The sequence below is a fragment of the Sturnira hondurensis genome, unplaced genomic scaffold (genome assembly GCF_014824575.4).
Source record: "Sturnira hondurensis isolate 20B ecotype Veracruz unplaced genomic scaffold, ASM1482457v3 Scaffold0001074, whole genome shotgun sequence".
In the NCBI taxonomy this organism is placed as follows: Eukaryota; Metazoa; Chordata; class Mammalia; order Chiroptera; family Phyllostomidae; genus Sturnira; species Sturnira hondurensis.
In genome coordinates, this window is record NW_028073705.1 from 1,140,720 (window position 1) to 1,166,054 (window position 25,335).

Genomic DNA, 25,335 nt, shown 5'->3' on the forward strand with positions numbered 1-25,335 from the left:
CAGCCTCGAGGTTGCCTTCAAAGGGCCAAATGTGATCTCAACTCCCTAATAGTTAAGGAGTAGTTACAGTTATACAATCCCGAAATTATTTTGGCCCCTTGAAGGCAATCGCAAGGCTGGTGCAGATCCCGGTGAAAATGAGTTTGACACCCCTGGCCTAGGGTGTCGGAAAGTTGTTCCAAGGCAGCTTGGAAGCAGGTATATTGACAGCCTGGCTTATTACAGCAAGTGTGGCTGGCCTGGTGTCCAAAAGAGAGGGCTCATTTAACAACTTCCAGGACATGTCAGATACATTGCAAAGTTCCAAACACAGTAAAAGTGTGGGTCCCTACTTAGAATTTGCTGGAAATAGCAAATTGGTTGAGCAAAAGAAGGGAATTTATTTCATTAATTTCATTAAGCGATAGTCCATTAAGCTGGATTAGATGTTCCTTTCTCCTTACCTTGCTTGTCATATTTGTCCTGCTTTCATATTTGAGCAAGTAGCATTTGTTCAAAGGGAAAAAATTAAGAGCCATTACTAATAACATCAAGAAAAAATGTGATTTACTTCAAGGTCTATATCAAAGCTCAGCAGTTGTTTTCCACCTTAATTGGTGTCGTGTTCTACCAACAGTTGCCTCATGTCTCTAGCCTTCACTATGACATATATTCAAATGGGCATCAGTTCCATCCGAGCTTTGGAGTAACACATCAAGGGGCAGTAACTGAACCCAACCAAGAGTTTTAGGGGAGTATAGCATTTGTTTACTTCTCTTTGGGATTGTTTTGTATTTCTAACCATGGTAGTATAATTATCCAAGATGTTAGATGAGAACATCATCTATCCTGGTAGTGGAACCTGGGACTTTCTCTTTCTGGGCCAGCCGGGTAGATGTCATTTGCTAGATATATAAGAGAGAGAGAAATAATTCCAAACTATACATATGAATCATCTCATTTGTATGTTGTTGTACCCTTATATCATCCTTGTCTCATGTTTATGTCATTTCTTAAACTGTCCATTGGCAGAAACTCCTCCAGGTTTCCCAACTGAGAGAGTTTTGGGTTTTGATCTTCTTCATTTTCAAAAAATGTATACTTTATAGGAACTCCTCATAGGTCTGTCCACTTTCAGTTTTTTAGCTTGAGCAAAGCTTGTCATTTCAAAGCTCAGACAGTTGTTTATAAAGTAAAGGAAGCAGTACCACAGTGTTCAATTATTAATATGCATGCCAAGATGATCAATTGTGCATGCCTTGTTACAACACACATCGAATGAAAATTTGAATGCTCCATGATATTCCTACTTTGGTACTTTGCCAACACTCTTCCTGGTAAGAGAGAAGAGAGAGAGGGGAGCAAAGTGGGAAAAAGCAAACAGGAAAGCAGATGGCAATGGAAAAGGGTTATTGATATTAACTTTAGAATACATGCCACAAATATAATGAACAGAAATGAGAAGTAGAAATTGTAGAATGTCAGAGCTAGACAGGACCTGAGGGACTCATTGGCTCCAACCCTTCCTTTCACAGAGGCAGAAGCTGAGACTGAGGGAGCAGACATATAGGCCTTGCTTATTTACAATTTAGGGACAGATTAGAGCCCAAGACTCTTGGCTCCTTGTACTGTTTGCTTTCTACTACCATGTATTTTTGTATGAAAAAATGATCAGAGGAAGATATTCTAGTTGGAAATGTATAGTTCACAGGTGGGGTTGAAGAAGTGTGCTGGCATCACACGGAGCATAAATGCTGCTATACGGTTAGAAGATGAAGCATTGGCCTCTCATACAACCCACCAGACCCGCTGCTGGAATGCGAGCCCAGCTTCTATCGCACTCCCTCCAGGAGACCTTTTTGGTCCATTGTAACTTATAACTATCTCCCTCTGTCCTGCCTTATGCAGTACCTGTTAATATTGTCTACTTGAGTATTTCATTATTCTCTAAGCATAAGGTTTTTGTTTATTCGTTTTTATTCCTCTAGTAGCACTTCAGGCTAAATAGAGACAGAGGCCACTTACTGTTTTCATTTCCCACCTCACTGCACCAATCCCAGGTCTAGCATAATTCTTGTAAAGCACCTTATCACGAAAAAGTGTTGTTAATCAAACATCATAGATGAAAATGATGGTGGTATTGGAAATTGAGCTGGCACCTAATAATTACAAAACACATTCTAAATGTTTTTTTTTTGAGTAAACCATGACCTCAACTGGCATTGTGTTAATATACCATACCCCCTAAAGTAGAATACATAAAATATACGTTGGGTTAGATGTTTGTAGTGGTAATATTATAGTTGCTAATATTATTTTAGCCTGGAGATTGGGAAGGTTAGAACTATCATGCAAATTTACTTTATCCATTTATAATAGGAATTGGCATCAACCTCATCTTAGACCTTGAAAACTGCAAATAGTGGAGAGACTTTTGATTAGGCATGAAGAGATCTTGATTCTAATCCCAGCGCCATCATTAATTAGCCAAGTAACTTTAAAAGTCTTTTAAGCTTGTTTTTTCATCTCGGTAGTGACAGGGTTTGTCCATTCTCCTAAGTTCCCTTCCCAGTCTGAAAATTCTACAGTCCCTATCACATCCACACTTCTACCCTTTAAGGTCTCTGAATACCTAAACTCAAGTGTGGGCTGGCTCCCAGCCATGATGTCAGATGCTCCCAAGCTGCTCACAGAACAGAGGGTCAGCCACACACATGTCCTGGTTCTGCCTGGCTGCAGAGGTTACATCTGCTGGACAGCTCTGTGAATTATAAGTCCCATTTTAATCCTGAGAGCATGTGGGACACTTGCAGGTGCTGCCAACTGGCCATGAGTCTTGTTAGAGAGGCCACACCTAGCCCTGACTGTCTCCTCTGCCATATCCTCATCTCTTTTCTTGATTAAAATAATAAAAGCCTCAAGCATTTGAGTGAATGATGAAATTCATCCACAACTATTTATTGGGTTCCTATTAAGTGTCAGATACTGCGCTGAGTACGGCAGTGACATGAGAGGGCTTTCTGATCTCCCTGTGCACCATGACCCCTCTTTCAGGCGGATTGGTGTCCTCACCCACATTTCTTCTGCCTAAAAGCTTCTTCCCGAAATCACTTACATCTTAGGAACATCTCAACTAAACATTTTATTTCCACCAGGGGAAATTTGGCTCCTATGTCCCTGCTGTGGAAAAAGAATTTTTATGAAGTGTTATAATGTTTTCCAGTGTCTGTGGTCATTGCTAGCATTCATTCATTCATGGGACAAACATCCCCTAACTGCTTTAGCAACTCGACAGGTTTTCTATTTCTCCTGAAGATCATATTTGCCAATGTTTTAAGTGCGGGAAGCATAATTTTTATTAAAAATACCTCTTTGCTCTCAGGAAATAAATGTCCAGAGAAAATATTTTCTTTACAAAAACTGCCAAATCCAGAATGAGCATGGAATTTTCTGTTTCCCAGGATACCACAGCTGGAAGTAAAGTTACTTAAGGCAGAAATGATGTGTTCTTGACTCCGTGCAACTAAGGGGTACAACTTACTGTTCATGCTCAAACAAAAGAAATCTGTGCCCAGAGAGAATGATGTAAGAGTAGCCACAGATGAGTGACAGCATTTCTACTGAAGGAGACAGACTGCTTAAGTATGGAGACACCTTCTCTATCAGCATAGTTGTTGTGACCCTCAAAGCCAAAAAATGTATTTAGCATTTTCCTTTGCAGAAAGTTTGCAGGCCCTGTTGTGCTGGATCTCAGGATTGTTAAGCCCATCCCCCAGCCCTGGAATCTGAACAGATGGAGACTTTCCTCAGGCCTCACAGCTACTTAGAGTCGGAGCTGTGAGTTGACAGCACAGGCTTCCAGGCTCTCCCTTCTCTCTCACCCACAAAAGAGCTTGCAATCTCCCAAGCATTTCCTGGGCCCTACCTCCTTAAGTTTCCTCTACTGAGGCTTCCTGTTCAACAACAGTGATAATTGGGCAGAATGGATTTTAGACTAAAGTGTGTGCTCAGACCATCAGTACACTTTTGGAGAGGGGTAAATGCGGGTCCTTGATTGATCACAGAATCAAATGTTTGGCTTCTTTGTGGAAAAAATTTCATTTACCTTAAAGTGGCAGACTTCCCCTCCTTCTTGGGCACTCTCCACAGCTCTCTTACCATACTTACTGTGATTCCATCATGTACAGGTTCCCCCATCCAAAAATAGAGTTCCTAGGAAGGCTTTTGTAAGCTCAAATGGCATAAAATGGCATAATAACAGCAATTACTATTAATTTATATGGAAAAAACTTTTAGGGTTTCCAAACCCCCAAAATAACCTATCAAATCATACTAAATATATTTAATTACATCTACTTTTACACTAAGCGTAACACTATTACAAACTCTTAGGCTCTTTTTCTTATTGTGTCATAGGATACATATTTATTTTGTGCTACAAGATGCATAAAGTAAATCTAAAAGCACAGATGCTCACAGATATGGTTCAGAGCTCTAGGGCTTGAGGCTGAGAGGCCAAATGTGGTTTCGAGGAAGGAGCTTAATGGGGCTACTGCTGATGCTGGGGCTGCACGCTGCCTCTATATTAGCTGCTGCAAAACAAGTACTGAATGCTATTTTGCTTTTCTTCATAAAAGCAAAAATCCTCTTCAGATTTCTCTTGATTAGGAAAACAGATATTGATATTAAGTCTTTCATAAAAGTGAAGTGTCATAATACAAACTTTCAAATAGCAGGGGTTACCTGTATATGGTTATACCACCACCACCCCTACTCTGCAGGGCTGTAGGGACCAGAAGTGTTTTTTGTTGTTTTTATCTCCAGCATCTAGTACAGTGTCTGGCTCGTTACACTTCACAGTGCTCATAAGGCTTTGGCCTGTGAATACACATGCAAATTTGTGGTTGCCAGAGATAGAGGTTAGGAGTGGGGAAAATGAGTAATGGGGGACCAAAAGGCATAAACTTCCAGTTAGAAGTAAGTCCTGCATTGGCCACATGGCTTAGTTGGAGTATCGTCCTATACACTAAAAGGTTGCTGTTTGATTCCCTGTCAGGGCACATACCATAGTTTTCTCACTATAAGACATACCCCCTCCCAAATCAGGGAGGAATAATGGTTGTTAATGCTGCTGTTGAATTATGTTTAGATTTACATTGTGAAATATTATGTTATTTGTTTTTAAATATTTTACCACATTTTTTTGCTTCAAAAATTTTTTTCCTGTTTTCCTCCTCTAAAACCTGGGTGTTATGGTCCAAAATATGTGGTACCTCGTTTGCAGGTTCAATCCCTGATCAGGGCACATAAAGGAGGCAATCAGTCAATGTTTCTCTTACAACAATGCTTCACTCTCCTCTCTCTCTCCCTTCCCCTTTCTCTAAAAATCAATAAAAACATACCCTCAGGTGAGTATTTTAAAAAGAGAGAGAGAAGTGATACCAAAAGCCAGGTCTCTCCTCTTCCTGCTGGATAATCACCCTTAGCAAGGAGTCAACTGCTGATGAAAGGGGACTGGGAGAGCCTGTGGACTGTTGCTGTATTTCATGGTGGAACTGCCAATGCAGATTAGCTCTGGTGCAGGGAATGCTGTCCTGTAACTCATGCCATTCTTACCTATCAGGAATGGCAACAAATAAATGTTTGATTACCAACTATGAACAAGGGGATAGGAAAACAATTTGAAAAACACTTAGTAGGCGTAAAATTGGAGGACAGTCTAGCTGTCACAAGTTAAAAATTCAGATAGTCTATCTGTCCTTCCCACTGCTAAGAATTTTTTATGAAGATATTTATGTAAGACTGTTAGGGGGTACATTTGCAGATGTTCACTGCAGCCTTATTAATATGCATATGAATAGATTTCCAAGATATGTTAAGTGAAAAAAAGCAAGGTGCAGCATACTGTATACAATATTAGCATTTTTGTGTAAGTGAGAAACAGGTTATACATACAAAAATATACAATGTGTGTATGCACACAACATTTTCTCTGGATGAATGCGCTAGAATCTGCCAGTTACCATTAAAGAGATAAATTTGGTGGGTGGCAGTCAGGATGGAAAAGTAAACATTGCTTTTCATTTACTCTTCTTTTCTTATATATCTGTGTTATTTTAATTAGTCAGTAAGGACAACCTAGGCAGGAGGATTTATTGGATTTAAAAAGTCTAATAAATGCAATATATTGTAAGAAACTATTAAAATGATAATATTCTAATGGATTTTTGTTGTTAATTTTTAAAATATTCTAAAATATGCATTAATAAGGGGATCTGCAATCCTTTAAACCATCCTGGGATTTATACAAAGCTTAAGAAGCCATCGTCTATCTAATATCTTTCCATTTATTTGAACAATATCACCATTTCCTGCTTGCTTGAAATTTGCTAAAAAAATTCTATTTCTATTTTTTTATAATTTGATTAGCGTGTTTCTCTTTCTTTCTATCCCTACGCCATTCCGCAGAAGAACCAAATCTCTGCCCTCATCTAGTCAGGAAGTTCAGAAAGGCCCCTGTTGAGCCTCAGGTGTAAAGTGGCTGAAATGGAGTCATAATGTCACACAGGGTTCATTTTACTCATCTCAAGACAAAACTCCAGAATGCCCTTTTTTCCTCCTCAAATTGAAATCCCAGTCAATGCCTCCTTAATGTATGGCTTTGACTGTATTAATTCTCTGTTTCCTGGGCTTCCCGCCAGGCAGACTTGCAGGCTCCTCTGAGCTCAGGACTCAGAGCCGCCTGAATGAATGAGCAGAACTACCTCTGGGAGTCTCTCATAGCAGCTTCCTCTTACCGTGTCCCTGTCGTGTTTGACAGTAACTGCTCCTCCCTCTGGCTTTGTCTGGCTCCTCTCAGTATCCTGAGAGCCCAAATCACTTACTACCTTCCCTCCATTATAATTCTTCAATCCATGACCAAGGCCCATCAGTTCCACCCAGCTTTTGGTATTTAAAAACAACAATAACAAGCTAGGGTAGAGGAGGTCTGCTATTTCATTTGTTATATACCTTTGAAAATCTTTTATGAGCTACTCATAGATGATTTAGAAAAAAAATGTTATTCCTTAAAGAAAAATGAAAGTTCCTCTGAACCCTATGGTGTTAAGGCTCTATCCTGAGCACAAATAGCATTAAAAATAAAAATTAAGCTTGGAAGACCTGTTCAAGGTCTTTACCTCTGCTCTATTTAGGCACAGGTACTGCTGGTAAGGACTTAATCAGTTTCTCCAGATATTTGGGACACAAAATGGATTTCAGGCTCTTTTACAGCTGTTTGGCTGGAAAAAAAGATGCTGGAGGTGCAAGAACTCTGAGGAAGAATGCAGTCAGGAGGGCATGAAGGAGAAGGGGCTATGTTTGTGTTCTTTGGAGGAACCCGACCTTTCTCTCCACTGCTTTTAATGCTTTTCTGTCCAGAGCTCAAAATTCAGGACAGCCTAGAACTCTGAGGTTTTATGCCGGATGTCCCGTTCCTCCCAGGAAGCTTGTTTACATTGTTCTATTCCTGGGTAAATGGAGTCCTGTTCTGAGCTTTCCTTGCTTGAGAAGAATGAAGACAGGTTCTTCTCAAGATCATTTATAAAGTTCTCTCTGAAGTAAGGAGTACATGCTTAACTTGACAAATGTCCAAACATTTTGGGGTGGTGGAAGGTACTGAAAAAAGTTTTAAAATTACCTGGTTTTATGGATTTTTTGAAATTTTGAAGACTATATACCTATATGTGTGTATGTTATATGTATGCATGTAGGTATATTTGTATCCTCATGCATGTATAAGATAGTAAATAAACAACCACTAGTGGAATGTTAAATTTATTAAACTGGGAGGCCGTTAGTCTGGGGTAGCTCTAAGGCTGTGGTGGACCAGGTAAGCAAACCAGAATCTAAGCCTGTCAATGCCTGAGGATAACGGAGTTGAAAGCTAAGGATAACCAATAACAAACAGCCAGTTAGGCTTTAAGCTATGGCTAATCAATAACTTCCTTGTTTTCCTTCTGTCTTTTCTCCATAAGAGCCTCTCTCCAGCTTCTGTCCTTGCAGTGTTCCAAACCACTTTCATTTTGGCACTGTCTGATTTTAATCAATTTTTGTTGAAATTAACTCTTTAAATTATTTTTTAAAATATTTTTTAATTTTTTAATTTTTTTAATTTAATTATTCTTCAAGTACAGTTTACTATTACTCCGATCCCATCCCATCCCCTATGCTCCCCCTCTCCCTCCCATTTCCACCCTTCTCAGTTGTTATCCATGTATCCTTTATATATGTTCCTATAAATCCCTCCCCTTTGTCCCCTGAAATTCCCTCCCCTCTTCCCTCTGGTCACTGTCACCCTGTTTTCTATTTCAGTGTCTTTGGTTATATTTTTCTTCCTTGTTTGTTTTGTTGTTTAGCTTCCTGTTAAAGGTGAAATCATATGGTATTTGTCCTTCAACACCTGGCTTATTTCACTCAGCATAATGCTTTCCAGTTCCATCCATGTTGTTGCAAAAGGTAGAAGCTCCTTCTTTCTTTCTGCTGCATAGAATTCCATTGTGTATATGTACCATAGTTTTTTGATCCATTCATTTACTGACGGGCACCTAGGTTGCTTCCAACACTTGGCTATTGTAAATTGTGCTGCTATGAACATTGGGGTATATATGTTCTTTGGGATTGGTGTTTTAGGGTTCTTAGGATACAATCCTAGCAGTGGAATTGCTGGGTCAAAAGGCAGGTCCAATTTTAGTTTTCTGAGAAAATTCCATACTGTTTTCCATAATGGTTGTACCAGTCTGCAATCCCACCAACAGTGGACCAGAGTCCCCTTTTCCCCACACCCTCTCCAACATTTGTTGTTTATTGCTTTGTTTATGATAGCCATTCTCACCGGTGTAAAGTGGTATCTCATTGTGGTTTTAATTTGCATCTCTCTGATAGCTAGCGATATTGAGCATCTTTTCATGTGTCTCTGGATCCTCTGTATGTCCTCCTTGGAGAAGTGTCTGTTCAAGTCCTTTGCCCATTTTTTAATTGGGTTAGTTGTCTTCTTAGAGTGAAGTCGTGTGAGTTCTTTGTATATTTTGGAGATTAAACCTTTGTCTGAGGTATCATTGGCAAATATGTTTTCCCATACAGTTGGTTGTCTTTTTATTTTAATGCTGTTTTCTTTAGCTGCGCAGAAGCTTTTTATTTTGATGAGATCCCATTTGTTTATTCTTTCCTTTATAGTCCTTGCTCTAGGGGACATATCAGTAAAAATGTTGCTGCGTGAAATATCTGAGATTTTCCTGCCAATGTTCTCCTCTAGGACTTTAATGGTGTCATGGCTTATATTTAAGTCTTTTATCCACCTTGAATTTATTTTGGTGTATGATGTAAGTTGGTGCTCGAGTTTCATTTTTTTGCATGTAGCTGTCCAGTTCTCCCAACACCATTTGTTGAAGAGGCTATCTTTACCCCATTTTATGATACTGCCCCCTTTGTCGAATATTAATTGACTGTAGAGATTTGGGTTTATTTCTGGGCTCTCTGTTCTATTCCATTGGTCTATGTGCCTGTTTTTATGCCAGTACCAGGCTGTTTTGATTACAGTGGCCTTGTAATACAGTTTGATATCAGGTATTGTGATCCCTCCTACTTTGTTCTTCTTTCTCAAAATTGCAGCTGCTATTCGGGGTCTTTTATGGTTCCATATAAATTTTTGAAGTGTTTGTTCTATGTCTGTGAAATATGCCATTGGTACTTTAATAGGTATTGCATTGAATCTGTAAATTGCTTTGGGTAGTATGGACATTTTGATGATGTTAATTCTTCCAATCCATGAACACGGTATATGTTTCCATTTGTTTGTGTCTTCCTTGATTTCTGTCTTCAGTGTTGTGTAGTTTTCTGCATACAGGTCTTTTACCTCCTTGGTTAGGTTTATTCCCAGATATTTTATTTTTCTTTTTGCTATATCGAATGGGATTTTTTTCTTGATTTCTGCTTCTGCTGATTCATTGTTAGTATACAAAAATGCCTTTGATTTCTGGATATTGACTTTGTATCCCGCTGTTTTGCCAAATTCATTTATTAGTTCCAGCAGTTTTTTGGTAGAGTCTATAGGATTTTCCATGTACACTATCATGTCATCTGCAAACAGTGACAGTTTTGTTTCCTCCTTTCCGATTTGGATGCCTTTTATTTCCTTTTCTTGTCTGATCGCTGTGGCTAGAACTTCCAATACTATATTAAATAGAAGTGGTGAAAGTGGACAACCTTGTCTTGTTCCTGATCTTAGTGGAAAAGCTTTTAGTTTTTGCCCATTCAGTATGATGTTGGCTGTAGGTCTTTCATATATGGCCTTTATTATATTGAGGAATGCTCCCTCTATTCCCACTTTGCTGAGTACCTTTATCATAAATGGGTGTTGTACCTTATCAAAAGCTTTTTCCGCATCTATTGATATGACCATGTGGTTTTTGTCTTTGCTTTTGTTTATGTGGTGTATTACATTTACTGATTTGCGGATATTGAACCATCCTTGCATCCCTGGGATGAATCCCACTTGGTCATGGTGTATGATCTTTTTGATGTATTGTTGGATGCGATTTGCCAATATTTTGTTGAGGATTTTAGCATCTATGTTCATCAGTGATATTGGCCTAAAGTTTTCTTTCTTTGTTGTGTCTCTATCTGGTTTTGGAATTAGGATAATGCTCGCTTCATAAAAAGAGTTTGGGAGTTTCCCATCATTTTGGATTTTTTGGAATAGTCTGTGAAGAATAGGGGTTAGCTCTTCCTTAAACGCTTTGTAGAATTCTCCTGTGAAACCATCTGGTCCGGGGCTTTTGTGTGATGGGAGTTTTTTGATTACTGCTTCAATTTCATTTGCTGTTATTGGTCTGTTCAGGCTTTCTACTTCTTCTTCATTGAGTTTTGGAAGATTATATTTTTCTAGAAATTTGTCCATTTCACCTAGGTTTTCAAATTTCTTGGCATACAGTTCTTCATAGTAATTCCTTACAATCCCTTCTATTTCTGTGGTATCAGTTGTAATCTCTCCTCTTTCATTTCTGATTGTGTTTATTTGTGTCCTCTCTCTTCTTTTCTTAATGAGCCTACTTAAAGGCTTGTCTATTTTGTTTATCTTTTCAAAAAACCAACTCTTGGATTCATTGATCCTTATAATTGTGCTTTTGGTCTCTATGTCATTTAATTCTGCTCTGATCTTGGTTATTTCCTTCCTTGTACTTGCTCTGGGCTGTCTTTGTTGTTGTTCTTCGAGTTCTTGCAGGCGTCGGGTTAGGTTGTTTGTTTGAAATGTTTCTATTTTCTTTAGGTAAGCCTGTATTGCTATGAACTTCCCTCTCAGGACTGCCTTGGCCGTGTCCCATAAGTTTTGGGTTGTTGTGAGTTCATTTTCATTTGTTTCCAGAAACTTTTTGATTTCTTCCCTAATTTCAATCTTGACCCATTCGTTGTTTAATAGCATACCATTCAGTCTCCATGATTTCGGTTTTTTTCCTGTGGGGTTGGTTTCTAATTTCAGTCCCTTTGGTCAGAGAAAATGCATGGTATGATTTCAATTTTCTTGAATTTGCTGAGGCTCATTTTGTGTCCTATCATGTGGTCTATCTTTGAAAATGTTCCATGTGCATTTGAAAAAAATGTGTATTTAGCTTCTTTGGGATGAAGGGCTCTATACATATCAGCCAAGTCCATTTGATCTAGGGTGTTGTTTAGTGCAGCTATATCTTTGTTGATATTTTGTTTGGAAGATCTGTCCATTTTTGACAGTGGGGTGTTAAAGTCCCTACTATAATTGTGTTGCTGTCCATATCTTTCTTGAAGTCCTCTATGATTTTCTTATATATTTGGGTGCTCCTATGTTGGGTGCATATATATTTATGATGTTAATGTCTTCTTGGTGGATTCTTATCTTGAGTGTTATGAAGTGACCTTCTGGGTCTCTCTTTTTTTTTTTAAGATTTTATTTATTTATCTTGAGAGGGAAAGGGAAGGAGTGAGGGAGAGAAATATCAATGTATGGTTGCCTCTCATGCGTCCGCTGCCGGGAACTGGGAACTGGCCTGCAACCCAGACATGTGCCCTGACTGGGAATCGAACCGTGATCGTGTGGTTCTGGGTCTCTCTTTATGGCCCTTTTTTTGAAGTCTATTTTTTCTGATATGAGAATTACTACCCCGGCTTTTTTTTTTTTACCATTTCTTGGAAAATTTGTTTCCAGCCTTTCACTTTTAGTCTGTGATGGTCTTTTGTCCTGAAGTGGGTCTCCTGTAGGCAGCATACGTGTGGGTCATGCTTTCTTATCCATTCAGCTATTCTGTATCTTTTGATTGGAGCATTTAATCCATTTACATTTAAGGTTATTATTGAAAAGTACTTATTCATTGCCATTTTTGTACCAGAGTTCCTCTCTGTCTCTCTCTTTTCCTTCCTTTCCTTAAAGCAGTCCTTTTAGTATTTCTTTTAGAGCTGGTTTGGTGGAGGCATATTCTTTTAGACTTCTTTTGTCTTGGAAGCTCTTTATCTGGCCTTCTATCTTGATTGAGAGCTTTGCTGGGTAAAGTAGCCTTGGTCGTAGGCCTCTGGTTCTCATTACTTGAAATATTTCTTTCCATTTTCTTCTTGCTTGGAGTGTTTCCATTGAGAAGTCAGCAGCTAACCTTATTGGGGCTCCCTTGTATGTTACTTCCTTTTTCTTCCTTGCTGCCTTTAAGATTCTCTCTTTGTCTTGGAATTTAGCCATTTTAGTGATTATGTGTCTTGAAGTGGGCCTCTTTGGGTTCCTCTTGAACAGGACTGTCTGTGATTCCTGGATTCATGTAACTTTTTCTCTCATCAAATTAGGAAAATTTTCCATCATTACTCTTTCAAATAGGTTTTCTATCCCTTGTTCTTCTTCTTGTCCTTCTGGTATTCCTATTATTTGGATATTATTACATTTCACATTATCTTGCATTTCTCTTAATCCCTCTTCATTCTTTTTGAGCCTCTTTTCCCTTTCTTGCTCTTTCTGGCAGATTCTTTCTACTGTGTCCTCCAACTCGCGGATCCGATCTTCTGCCTCATCGATCCTGCTTTTCATTCCTTCTACTGTGTTCTTTAGTTCCAAAATTGTATTCTTCATTTCCTCTTGGCCTTTGCTGATATTTTCTATATCCTTTTTCATGTTGATATAGTTTGCAGAGAGCTCATTGTAGCTCCCCTCTAGTTTCTGGCAGCTCCCCTCTAGTTTCTGGTAGCTCATTGTGAGCTCTTTGAATTTCCTGATAACTAGTACTTTGAATTCAGTATCTGATAGCTAACTTGCCTCTCTTTCATCTAACATTGTTTCTGAGACTTCCACCTTTTCTTTCATTTGGGCATTGTTTCTTTGTCTTCCCATTGTTTACGAGACTCTTCTTGTTAGGCTCAGCTTCTTAAATTGATCTGTTCTGAGTCCCTGGGTTTATAGTGTGAACTTCTGTGGTAGAATACCTGTGAAATTCAGTGGTGCAGTCTCCTGTAGGTATCTTGATGTTCTCCGCTTCCATCTACTCCTTTCTTTGTGTGTGTGTGATCAGTTGGAGGGGGAGGCAAAATGGTTTATGACAGCAGGAGAGTACTTTATGATATTTACAGTCACAGCTGGAAGAGAAGAGATAGAAGATCTTTAGGCTATATATAGTGTTAACTGTAATCTTCAACCCAATTTGCCACTTTTAAGAAAGGATAGACCAAAGATAAGTCTCTTGTTGGGGAGGGAAGGCTTGTGAGTTGTATCTAGAAACCAGTGAATTTGCGGGTGGTCAGATTTTGAAATAAGGTGACAGTAAAGAATAGTAAATAGGTGTAGCATGTGAGCAAGTAGAGTTAATCACTACAGTAATAGAATTCAGGAACCTGTAAAGTGGGCTAAGACCCGAGAGATGGGTTGTGAAGTAATTACAATAGTATAGAAAGCAACAAACAAACAAACACACAAAAAAAGGGCAGGAGAAGTGAGGAAAAAGCAGTAAGTTTGGAATGAAAGGAAGGACTAAAACAGGAAAAAAGAAAGGAGAGGAATAAAGTACTGAAAGATACATCAACAATAAAATTTAAAAATAAATGATTACTGAAAAAAGTTTTTAAAAAAGTTTTTAAAAAAGAAAAAAAAACCCTCCGTTGTTGGTTTCAAAGTGTCCAATCTGGTTTTTCACGTTTCATCAGGACTTCTCTGTGGGCTGGGTTGTAGGCCCAGGCGCACTCCTGCTCACCATCCAGACTACTAGACTGGGATGCGGGCGCCCGCCCACCCGACAGGCTGCCTGGGTCCCACGGGATCTGGTACTGGTCCTTCCCAGTCCTGTGGCTGGGTGAGAAGCAAGTCAAGCTGCCTTCACAGGAGAACACCTCAGTCTACTTTCCAATAAAAACTTCTCCAGAAAGCCTGCCTCTCAGCCCACCCCAATCCCCAACCCGAATGGTTAGGACAATGCTCCTCCCAAATTTCCTGGGCTGGCAGGCTGGTGATCTGTCGACCACACAGATTGCAACTGAACACAGACCCCTGTCCTTGCCACCCTCCCTGCAAACCTAGGCAGACAGGTCTCTGCCACCCAGCCCCACCTAGATGGGGAGGGAGGGAGCCAGCTCTCTTCCAAGGACCCTGCAGCCGGCCCAATGCTCCACTGGGTGCTGGGCTCCTGTTGAGTCCTCTGTGGCACTGGCCGCAGACGGAAGCCTCTATACCCTTAATGCGGCTGCTCTGACGCGTTATGGGCTGGCCGAGGGCAGCCAGCCCTGCCACTGCTGCTTTTGTGTTTACTCACAGGTGCTGGGCTCTCGATGAGTCCTCTGTGGCAGACTCCCCTGTTGCTGGGTGCAGACAGAATCCTCTGGGACCTGACTGCTGCGGCAGCCAGGGCTCAGGGCCTGTTATGCGCCGCCTCAGTCCTTACTCACATCCCTGAGACCCCGCCGACCTGTCGCTTTCTGGTCCGTCACTATCCCTGGTCCCTTATTTTCATAAATGCTGGGGAATTGTTGGTTGGGGAATTGATTGTGCTGTTCCTCAGTAGATGTACCAGGATTTTCTCCCAGGGGTACAAGAACTGGAGTTGTTCCGTCCTACTCCACCGCATTTTCTTCCCGCTAACTCTTTAAATTCTTAATATGCCCAGTTTATCTTTTAAGAAGAGGTTTGTAACCGTAAAGAGTGATGACCAATTTTATCACAGCTCTGTTTACCCTTCCATTATCTTCACTGATACCTGCTGGGTATATAAACAAGACTCTATTATGACATCTAAGACTGATATTCAGGCATATTTTTGAAGAGTCAATCACTTAATTTATTTTATGATTCTCAAGTAACCTAATTTAGTCTAAGCACTTAAAACATAGAATTTGGCGAGAAAGATTTGCAAGGTGTAAAGGGTAAATTTAAACTTTCTGATTGAAAGCTCCTATTGATAACACTTCCAGAATGGTAAGCATGCTAAGTGCTGTAGGCTCTCCTGGGCTGCCCCCCAGCACCCTGGCGACCACTAGCAGCAGTGAAGGCACTGGTGGGGGCTGATCTGAATTTGTTCTGTGCCTGTAGCACAACTTTCTATAAGCTACATTTTTCAGTGAATGCCAGTGCCATCTTGTCTACTATTTACCTCTTCTCTGAGCTGTTAGGTAGAGTTTTAAATATCCCATTTAGTTGGTAACTGCTGTAGCTTCATTGTGTATAGAAGGAGTAGTATGAATTACACTGGAGAATTAGGGAGTGGTAGTGTTCGTGGACATGTATTTGGTCTTCACTGTTAGAGACCATGAAGAGTATATGGTCTTTACCTGTGACATCAATTATATGGTCATCCAATTTATGATTTTACAAATATGCATCTTTGAATCATATTTATTAGTGCATAAGTGCTGAGATGGATTTTCCCTAGTGATGATGAATTCATGCTGATCCAAGCACTCTTTCTGAGTCTTTTGTGTGCCCAAGAACTTTCATTTGCAGACCAAAAGTAAACTTGGCTATAGAAATACCATGAGAGTATTTTTTAAACCTAAGTTGAATTACAGTTATTGTTTTGTTTTGTTTAATTTGTTACCATGTGGGCAAAAGTATAAAACGTAATAAGAAAAGGGGTTTACAATTGATCACATTTAGTTTTACTTTTAATTAATTTCCCTGTTGAAAAGAATACAAATGCATAAAATTGAGATTGGCCAGAAAATTTAAGACATAGCTTTTTGAGTTCTGACTTCTTTCTTAACCCAGTGTATATTTTAGCTCCATCTGGATTACCTTCACGCATTTCAAATTCAGCATTTCCAACAGCAGTGATCTTTCTGAGACCTTCACCTGTACTCATCTTCTTGGTCTCTGATGTACTTCCCAAGCTGGAGTCTTCCTGATCTCCTTCCTCTCTTTCCTGGTAGCAAGTCAGCCACACTTGTGTCCTGTCAACTTGCCCCGTCAGATGATTCCTTGCTTCTCTTTCTACTCCAGTGTTCTGCCTTAATTCAAGCCTCATCATTTCTCTCAAGCCAATTCTACCCAGATCTGCCTCCTCTGGCCTACAATGTAAAGTTCACATAAAGTTCACAATCTGGCTTGGCATACATGGTTCTTCCTTATTCATTCTTACCCAGGATTAACCCCATCCCCAGCATCTGTGTTCACACACAGTTATTTTTTTACATTCCTTGGCAGCCTCTGAAATGGCAATCTTGCCTTCTCAGCTGAGCAAGTATTAATTCACTGTTTAAGAACTGGCAAAATGTTGCCTTCGTTGTGTGTGCTCTCTGACCCCACCTACTGAGTTAATCCCCATAAGTGACATCCATACCTCTCTCGAATAGGGTAATTATCTGCTTGTCTTTCTCTCTAGAGATTATAATCTCACCAAGGGCAAGGGCATGTATTCATGATATATTTCTAGCAATCAGTCAAGTATCTGGTAACCAATAGGATCTCAGATGTTTGCTGAATAAATGAGTGAGTGAATGAGTGAAGTGAACCTGTGCTCTAGGATATGGTAGCAGCATATTCTAAGCAACTGAGGCACTTCACGTGAACAGGGACTATCTGCAATAGTGCATGACTTGAGTAAATATTAGGGATCTAGTTTTACTCTTGAACGTGTGTAGTTTTGGCTACCTGGTCTTTCTCCTCAGTGCTTTTTCTTCTGCACTACTCAACGTGCACCCCTGCTCTCTGTCACCTCCGCCCACCCTACCCCCCACACACATGCAACACAAATTTTATCTTTAGTGTATCTCCTTCACCAATAGCCTTCCCTGAATGACTGATGGCAGAATTTTGACCATTACCACCCAAATTGTCAGCCTCAATCTTTGCTGTCCTTTCCCTCAGGCCTGGTGTCGGACACCACAGTTCTTATTTTTCTAAATGATGCCCATTGAAGAGCTCTGCTGTTAAAAGCAATGGGGCCAATTATTCTCTAAAAATCTCTCAATCACTACTACCTCTATCCCTGCCAGATAATCTCATCTGACAGTGGAGTCCACCATAGCATTTTTGGCTGACTGCTCTGTGTTGTCCATTCAGAAAGCAGCTTAAACCCATGAACCCAGTCTGCATGCAGACAAAACAACAGGAAGCCTGGGTGGCCAGGCTGCACTGTGCTCCTTCTCCAGCTGTGCTGCTGGTCCCAGGGTTTGGTGGTCAGGTCAAAGGCAGCCCTCAGAGCAACTCAGCCTGACTAGTCTGGCAGTCTTACTTCCTCCAGGTGAGCTGATGAGAGGGAAGCCCCTCACACTCTAGGAGAGTGCAATAAACTGATGATAAATCCTCCTGTTAAAATTGAGTGCAATAAATTCATTGTGTGACATGGTGATAAAGTTTGATAAATAAGGAGGTCTGAAGGCAGGATTCTTTTGAGGTGGAAAACAGTAAACATAAAAGCCCCTGTGAAAACTACCCATAGATTGAGAAATAGCTGCTTATTAGCATCATAAGATATTTCCAGTGTGGGCAGATCTGCTTTCTTCCAGTGCTCCATCACACATTTGTTTATTTTGTGTGCTTATTTTAAAGATTATGGCAAAACCATGTTTTGTTCTTCTGTGCAGATTATCCTATAACTCTTTGACATTCTTTGGACACCTGGAAGATTTGGAAGAGCTTTCAGGTCCTTTTTTTATAATAGAGACTTGGAAATCACTTAAGAAGAATTCATATTTGATAAAGTGTTAGCATCTATGAGAAAGAAATGAATTTTAACTGTGTGCCCTTCTAACTAATATTTAGAAGTTTCTGTTTAATCATATGGTTACTTCAGTGATATAATTTCCTTAATCCCATGCTTACTAGACCTATAACTGTTTAAGCAAGACTGAATCTGCAGTTGGTTGGCCCCACCCATAACATTCACTACAAAGAGCCCATCCCTTTCTCTATATAGCTTTGGTCACAACCCCTCAACACTTATCATTCCAATAGCACAACACCTACAAGCCACAGAAGTTCTAGATGAAGTCAAAGTGATAGCGAACATCAATGGGTTTGGGAGCCTGTGGGAGGGAATCCTTATGAAAGAGAAAATGGAATGACAGAGAGTGGTACATGGTCCTGATGAACTATGGAGGGTGCCACCTGGTATTAGAATAAGACCTGCATGCCAGTGGTGCAGATGCAGAGAGCCTTGGTCTGTCTTGATTTGGAAACAGTGGTTCCTTGTCCCTACTAGAAGACTGGAGGGCTGGATCGTGGGGTGCAACAGGGGAAGAAAAAGGAGCCATGGAGTAAAAATGGCCCTGAGATTGAGGGGAGATATGACACAACTACTCATTGCCCCAAGTTAGAACTTGTACACAGTAATGTCTTCAGAGGGCTACATGTGACTCCTTGAGATGGAGACCAGAAGAGAAAAAGATCTATGTTTGGCTCTTCCTCATTCAGCCCAGCTTCACTCCTGAGACCCCAACCAAGGCACTGCATTGTCTGGATATCTATATCCATATGCCAATGCCAGTGTCCATATCATCTATAGATACAGGTATATAGATAAACTAAGTCACATTGTTAAACAAGGTAAAGAATGCTTGACTGCAGATGTCCATAAACTATTCCCAGTGTATTTAGAGTTTGTTTTAATTTAAAGTTGTGGAGACAGACTTGAAGAGAGACATCCCCAACCTTGCTAAAATGTAAGTACAAAAAGGCACAAATTGGATGGATATTGATGATGTTATTTCTACTGTGACATCATCCATAGACTCCTAGTGTCTTTGCTTTGCTTCCCTAAAGTGATCACAACATAAATTACTTGTCTTGTTTGACTTCCTTGTTCACCAAAGTTGAGCAGATTGTGGCCGTTTTCAACGCTTCTACCAGACAAAAAGCTTGGGACCATTTCTCGAAAGCTCAGCGCAAGAACATAGACATTTGGCGAAAGCATTCTGAGGTTGGTGATTTTATTATTACTTTTTAAACACCATCACACAGCTGGATTGGCAGAGAATAGTGTGGCTGCAGCCATTACAGTTTTTGTTACAGTGGACAGTCATCTCGCTGTTGTCTGTCTCATTGTTACCTCCAAATCCAGCTCAGATTTGTCCCTCACCCAGGAAAGCAGTTGACTTCATGCTTGGAAGGCAGAGTGCTTTTCTCCCTAGAAGGAGAGAAAAGAATGTCTCTATTCATAGTAAAGAGCTCAGAAATAAACCAAGACACTTTGCCTAATGGTTATGAATTAAAATGTAATAGAAAACAGAAAACTAGCTTTTAATAAATACAGAGGTTTTTTGTTTTGGGGTGTTTTTTTTTACTGTTCTACAACATGATGATAATACTTTGTTCTTTGGGCTAGAAATGGCAAGTGTACTTTTCATCCCACATTTTGTCACCATTAGCAATGCCTCAGTCCCTTGTGCTAGCCTATAAATTATATCACACCTCTCCTAGAACAAAATTCCTCAGGGCAGTGAACAGCCAGGCTGGCCAAGTATACCCTTCTGCATCAATGCATATGTGAAGTGTGAGTATTAACCCCAAGTAAAGAGTCCAGAACTTGACCTTCTTTGCCACCTAGAAGAGCCAGAATGTGTCATTAGTCATTGGTCGTCGGCTGTTACTTTTAACTCCACAGTGTAGTGTACGCTTTGAACCTGTGACTTAAAAGTAAGTATACTGTCTTTGTTTGCTTCTTCTTTAAATGAGAGAATGTTTTTCATTTGGATGCCTCTCCATCTCTAGCATGTTGCTATCAAAGTTCTCTAAATGACATTCCCCTCTTTCAAAATTTCAAACTTATAGAAGGTAAGGCTTATTTATTTAATGATTTTGGCTCACACTTGTAAAATAAGTGTTTTACATAGAGTTTGAAGAACCACAAAGTACCATGATATCAATCATTTGGGTAGCATTTTAAGTGCCCATTAACTAATGCTAAATTACAGTTGAATTCCAGTGGCACTAGATATAATATCCACACGAATACCAAATGAATTCTTTATTATCACTGTTATTATGGCAAATAACAAATGACTTCACAATAATGGGACACTTAAAGTGCTAGTGCAATTTATTGTTAAAAAGGACATTTTTTATTTTGTTCACAAATGACTAAGAAGGTGGTTAGTGAGTGATGAGTTCTGTCCCTCTGCTCAGGATTATGAGTGAGGAAAAGGTAGGGTTTCTCTTTGATTTTTCAGAAGCCAGAAAAACGAAGTATGCTTCCCTAGTGCCCCCCAGTCAGTGGCTCCACACCAGAGTCAAGGTTGATTTTTCAGGAGGAAAGAGCCCTTGTTAATTATAACATTTACAAATTGAGGGTTATGAAACAAACTAGAATCCACAAACTGTGATTCAGAATTTGGAATAATCTATGAATTTTTTATTTTTTTCTTCATATAAAAACCAAATGTGATTAAAAGAAATATAAGGGGGATCCAAAAAACAGAATTTATTTATTAAAAACTGTGTATTTATTCCTATGTGTTTAAGTTTCAGCCACCATCTCCATTTGATGCAATACACCTATGGAGACTTAATTCCACTGCTCACAACAGTTTGGAACTCATCGATCTTGATGCTTCTTAGTGCTTCTGCTGTCTTTTGTTTCACCCCTTCCTCAGCCACATTGGCAAAATGTTTCCCTTTGAGGACTTTATTCACCGAGGGAAACAAAAAAAAAAGTCACTCAGAGCAAGATTAGGTGAATAGGGAGGTTTCGGCATGGAGGTCATGATGTTTGGAGTCAAAAACTGCTGAAAACCACCCATCATGAAATGGGCAAATGCCTTGAAAGAGTATTCAAAAAAAAAAATCACTGAAGCTGACACAGCCTCTTGCAACATGGCCAGCTGATGCACTGATACAGATGGGTTTGTAGAACACTCACCTAGTGGGGGAAGCCTTTACTACAAGGGTCCCCCCTCCAGAAGATAATTACATTTTGTGGGGATCAGCCCTCATATTAAGAGAGAGGCAAGTGGCATGACGGTGAGTAAACCTGTGTGTAAAATGGCTGTCCTTCGTAGGTGAGTGTCAGCAAATAGCAGTTACTGATTTAAATCACACTTCCTGCCACATCTGGTCCCCTTCTCCTGGCTTCCTGGACTGGGGTGGGGATGTCCTCCCACCGCTGAACAGGACACACAGGGCTTCCAGCTTTCTAGCTTTGTTCCAAGGAAGCCTGTTTGCTTACCCCTGCTGAGGGGTAGAAGTGGACAAGGTCCTGAGAGGTGCTCCTGGAAAGGGTCCTTATGACTCCCTGCCACTCCTACCACATCTTCTGATATACTAGGAAATAGAATTCTAAATTACTTTTTTTATTTTCTCTCCTACACATCGCTTAATTGATTAGGTAACAGTTGGTAATTTAATATTGTGGATGATTTCTCAGTTGCATAAGCTTGATAATTAGCTTGATTTTTTTCCATGTTCCCATATACAGCACCTGTTAATTATCTGCAACACCTTTGCAGACTTATTAGAGAGTACTGGTGATTTACTGTTGAACCAGAGGCACCCTGTGGAAACACCCTCAGGTTTTTTTCTTCCCATTTTTTTTTCCGTTCTGCCGCCCTTCCCCACAAGAACCACTGCTGTATAAGTTTGTCATTAATTGTAGGGACTAAACAACAGGTGCTTTCAGACTCATTTATTCTTTCCACCTAACTGTTCCTTGTTTTAAGTATTTTCAGGCCACCTCTTTGGGAATTGGGCCCTTTGTCAGAAAAATTAGCTGTCCACCACCTAAAAACTTCCCCACTAAATCACATGTGATATCTGCCTCCGATACCCACTGGGATTATTTAAGGCAGGATTAGCACCTCCTTTCTACTGGGTGTCATGGTCATATAAGGAGACATGAGCCATCAGCCTGGTGGCCTTTCAAGACTGCCCCGTGAGAGGTGTCCTTGTCCTAGGAACCTTGCCTCTCCGCCTACCCATCCTCTGCAGTGGTGACTCTCAGGGTCAGATCTGACCATGCAAATACTGTTAGCAATAAATATTTGCCTTCCCATCACACTACACCTAAAATGTGCACACTACAAAGAGAGACAGTTGAGAGAACCTGTAACATGGGCTAGTTTGTGCACATCAATTGAGTGGGCCCTGGAACTATGCTTAAAGTTATACCCTGAATGTTAGGTGCTGTGCTGTACTTTTCATTGCCACTCAAAGGTTTATTTATTATAAAATGAAATTATTTTAATTATTTGATTTTATTTAGAGACTTCAATTTAAATAAGGTAAAAAAGGAAACAGCTGTTTTTTAGGATAGTACATATAAGAGAACAAAATGGATAAGGATTTACAAATATATGTAGATTGATACACATGATGATATCACTATTTAACAAATTATTACAGTGTCCTGATTTTTAGACATAGCTGTAAAAAATGTATTCTGGAATTCTTGCTATGAGTTTTCACATGCACACTTGCATTCAGAAATCCTTTATTGTTGTACTATTCTTCCCCGTTTATGTGTGAGTTGACAGAGGCTCAAAGAAATTAAATGCTTTGACTACAGTCACTCCGCTAATAGGTGGAGAATATAAGGTATGATCCCAAGATCTTAAAGTGATGCTAAAACAATGATCACACCAAAAACAATAAACTCTACATATAATGTGAAACGCCAAAAAAGGAAGGCATCTGTTTTTTATGTTGTCCTCCAACATTTATTTTAAGGTTACCATTGGGATATCTGAATGGCGTGTGGGGGTTGATCACACATGGGCACAGGGGCACATGCAGGGGCACTATTTTGCATGAAGAATAGTAGTGATCTAGATTTTCAACTTAGAGAACCAAGTGCCTAGCGTGATACTAAGTACCTTACATGCATTTATTTTGTCCTCAAACTTATGATTCAGTGAATAAATTGAATCTTAAGAGCGATGAAGAAACATTCTTAAAGTCACACAGTAGGTCAGTGGCAGACTGGGCCTTTTGAAAGTTCCCCTGTTGGTGTTCCTAATTCTTAGCTGTGAGTTCCTCCTGTGTGTCAGTCATGGTGATAGGTATTACTGTGTAGTTCTCACAAGAGCCCTACTGGGTGAATGTTATCATCTCCTTTTCTACAAATGTGGAAATTGATACTTAAGAGATGAATAATTTGCTGAGGAGCCCTTGACTAGTCATTAATGAGCAGGAATTTATCCAAAGTCTGAAAAAAGTCTGCCTACTATACTCCTTGAAAACTTTGTCTTACTTTGGGCCATCTTTAGGAGGGGAAAAAAACTACAGATTCTAAGTGATCATATGTCAGCCATAATACACTGAAAGACTATGGGGAAAAGTGACTGATGTTCGTGTATTCTTCACTTTCAGGAGCTCCGGAATGCTCAAAGTGAACAACTCATGGGCATCCGCCGTGAAGAAGAAATGGAAATGTCAGATGATGATGAGAATTGTGACAGCCCCACTAAAAAAATGAGAGTTGATGAATCAGGTAATACCGATAACTGCCACATATTTGTGAAGTATTGTAATGATCTTCCTAATCCCACATGTGGCATATATATTGGGAAATGACCACGTAACTCATATTTATTTAAGTTATACTAAACTTTCATCTCTGAGTGACCCTGCCTTTTATAAATAGAACTTTAAATTCCTTCTTAGGAACATAGTAATTCAAATTGTTCCAGTTGTTTCTTTATACATAGGTCTAGAACCATTATACCTTTTTCAGGGATATTTGCCTATTCCCATAAAAATTATTTTCCAGAGTTATGGTAGCCACTGCTGATGCTGAAATATAGATAAAATGTAGTTTCAGTCAGTGTACTTCTGTCAACAACCGAACCAAAAAAAAGAAAAACGAACTAAGAAAACAGCTAGAACAGGAACAGACTCACAGAAATGGAGATCATGTGAAGGGTTATCAGCAGGGAGGGGAAGGGGGGGAAAGGGAGAAAAGATACAGGGAATAAGAATCTTAAGTGGTAGGTACAAAAGAGACAGTGGGAGGTTAAGACTAGTATGGAAAATGGAGAAGCCAAAGAACTTACATGTATGAACCATGGACATGAAGTAAGGTGGGGAATGATGGTGGGAGGTGGAGTATAGGGTGGGAGGGAATAAAGAGAAGATAAAAATGGGACAACTGTAATAGCGTAATTAATAACGTACATTTTTAAATAATTGTTTAATCCTTAAAGAACCTTTCTAGTCTCTGAGCCAGCATGCTGGAGAATAAGACTTTTTTCCAATAAACTAGTGCACCTAACCTGTGATAAAAGGGTTGGCCCATTTTGTAACAAGAAAGGGGCATTACTCTTGAGTGGTAAAAGGCAGAGAAGCTCAGAATGAACCATGGTTCCTGCACGCTGTGCTATCTGAAATGCTGATTTAAAACTCTGTCCTTGAATTGTGTGTATGTAAACCCCTTGGTGTTGTAAAAGCAGGCCAGGGAAAGGCTCACTCACACGTAGGAGACACCAGGGGAGACTGCTTGTCAAGGTGAAGAATGTTATTTATAGGGCCCGGTAAGAACCAGAATTGCCACTGTTGTCAAAAAGGACAGTTGGAGGGGGTGCATAGATTTGATCTGTCTCTTCATATGTCCTAGTAAATAAAATACTTACCTGTCCCAAGTTTTTTAACAGAAAGATTCAGGTGACCAGAAACAGAGGACTTTTGCTCATTTGTTGGCAGAAATCAAAATCAAGATTCCAAAAGGGTCAAGTCATCCAGGCTGCCAATGGTCAGAACTCTGTTTCTCCAGGGCCTTCAAAGACAATGCCAGAGGCCTAAGTGATGACTGCAAGCTAACCTCCTTTCCCCAGGCATATCAGAAGGCAGCTTTATTTCCTTAGAGCAGTGGTTCTCAAAAGTGTGGTCCTCAGTCCAGCAGCATCAGCATCACCTAGGAACTTACTAGAAACATAAATTCTCAGGCCTTACTCAAGACCTGCCGA

At 39.9% G+C, this 25,335-nt stretch overlaps 1 protein-coding gene across 1 annotated transcript in view; it reads left to right on the plus strand.

Annotated features, from left to right (window-relative positions):
* ENOX1 (ecto-NOX disulfide-thiol exchanger 1) overlaps window positions 1-25,335 on the plus strand; it is a 285,256-nt gene that overhangs the window by 125,851 nt on the left and 134,070 nt on the right. Inside the window, exons 8-9 of the mRNA XM_037060071.1 lie at window positions 19,255-19,361; window positions 23,744-23,864. Coding sequence (XP_036915966.1) covers window positions 19,255-19,361; window positions 23,744-23,864 — 228 coding nt within the window. The remainder of the gene's footprint in view (window positions 1-19,254; window positions 19,362-23,743; window positions 23,865-25,335) is intronic.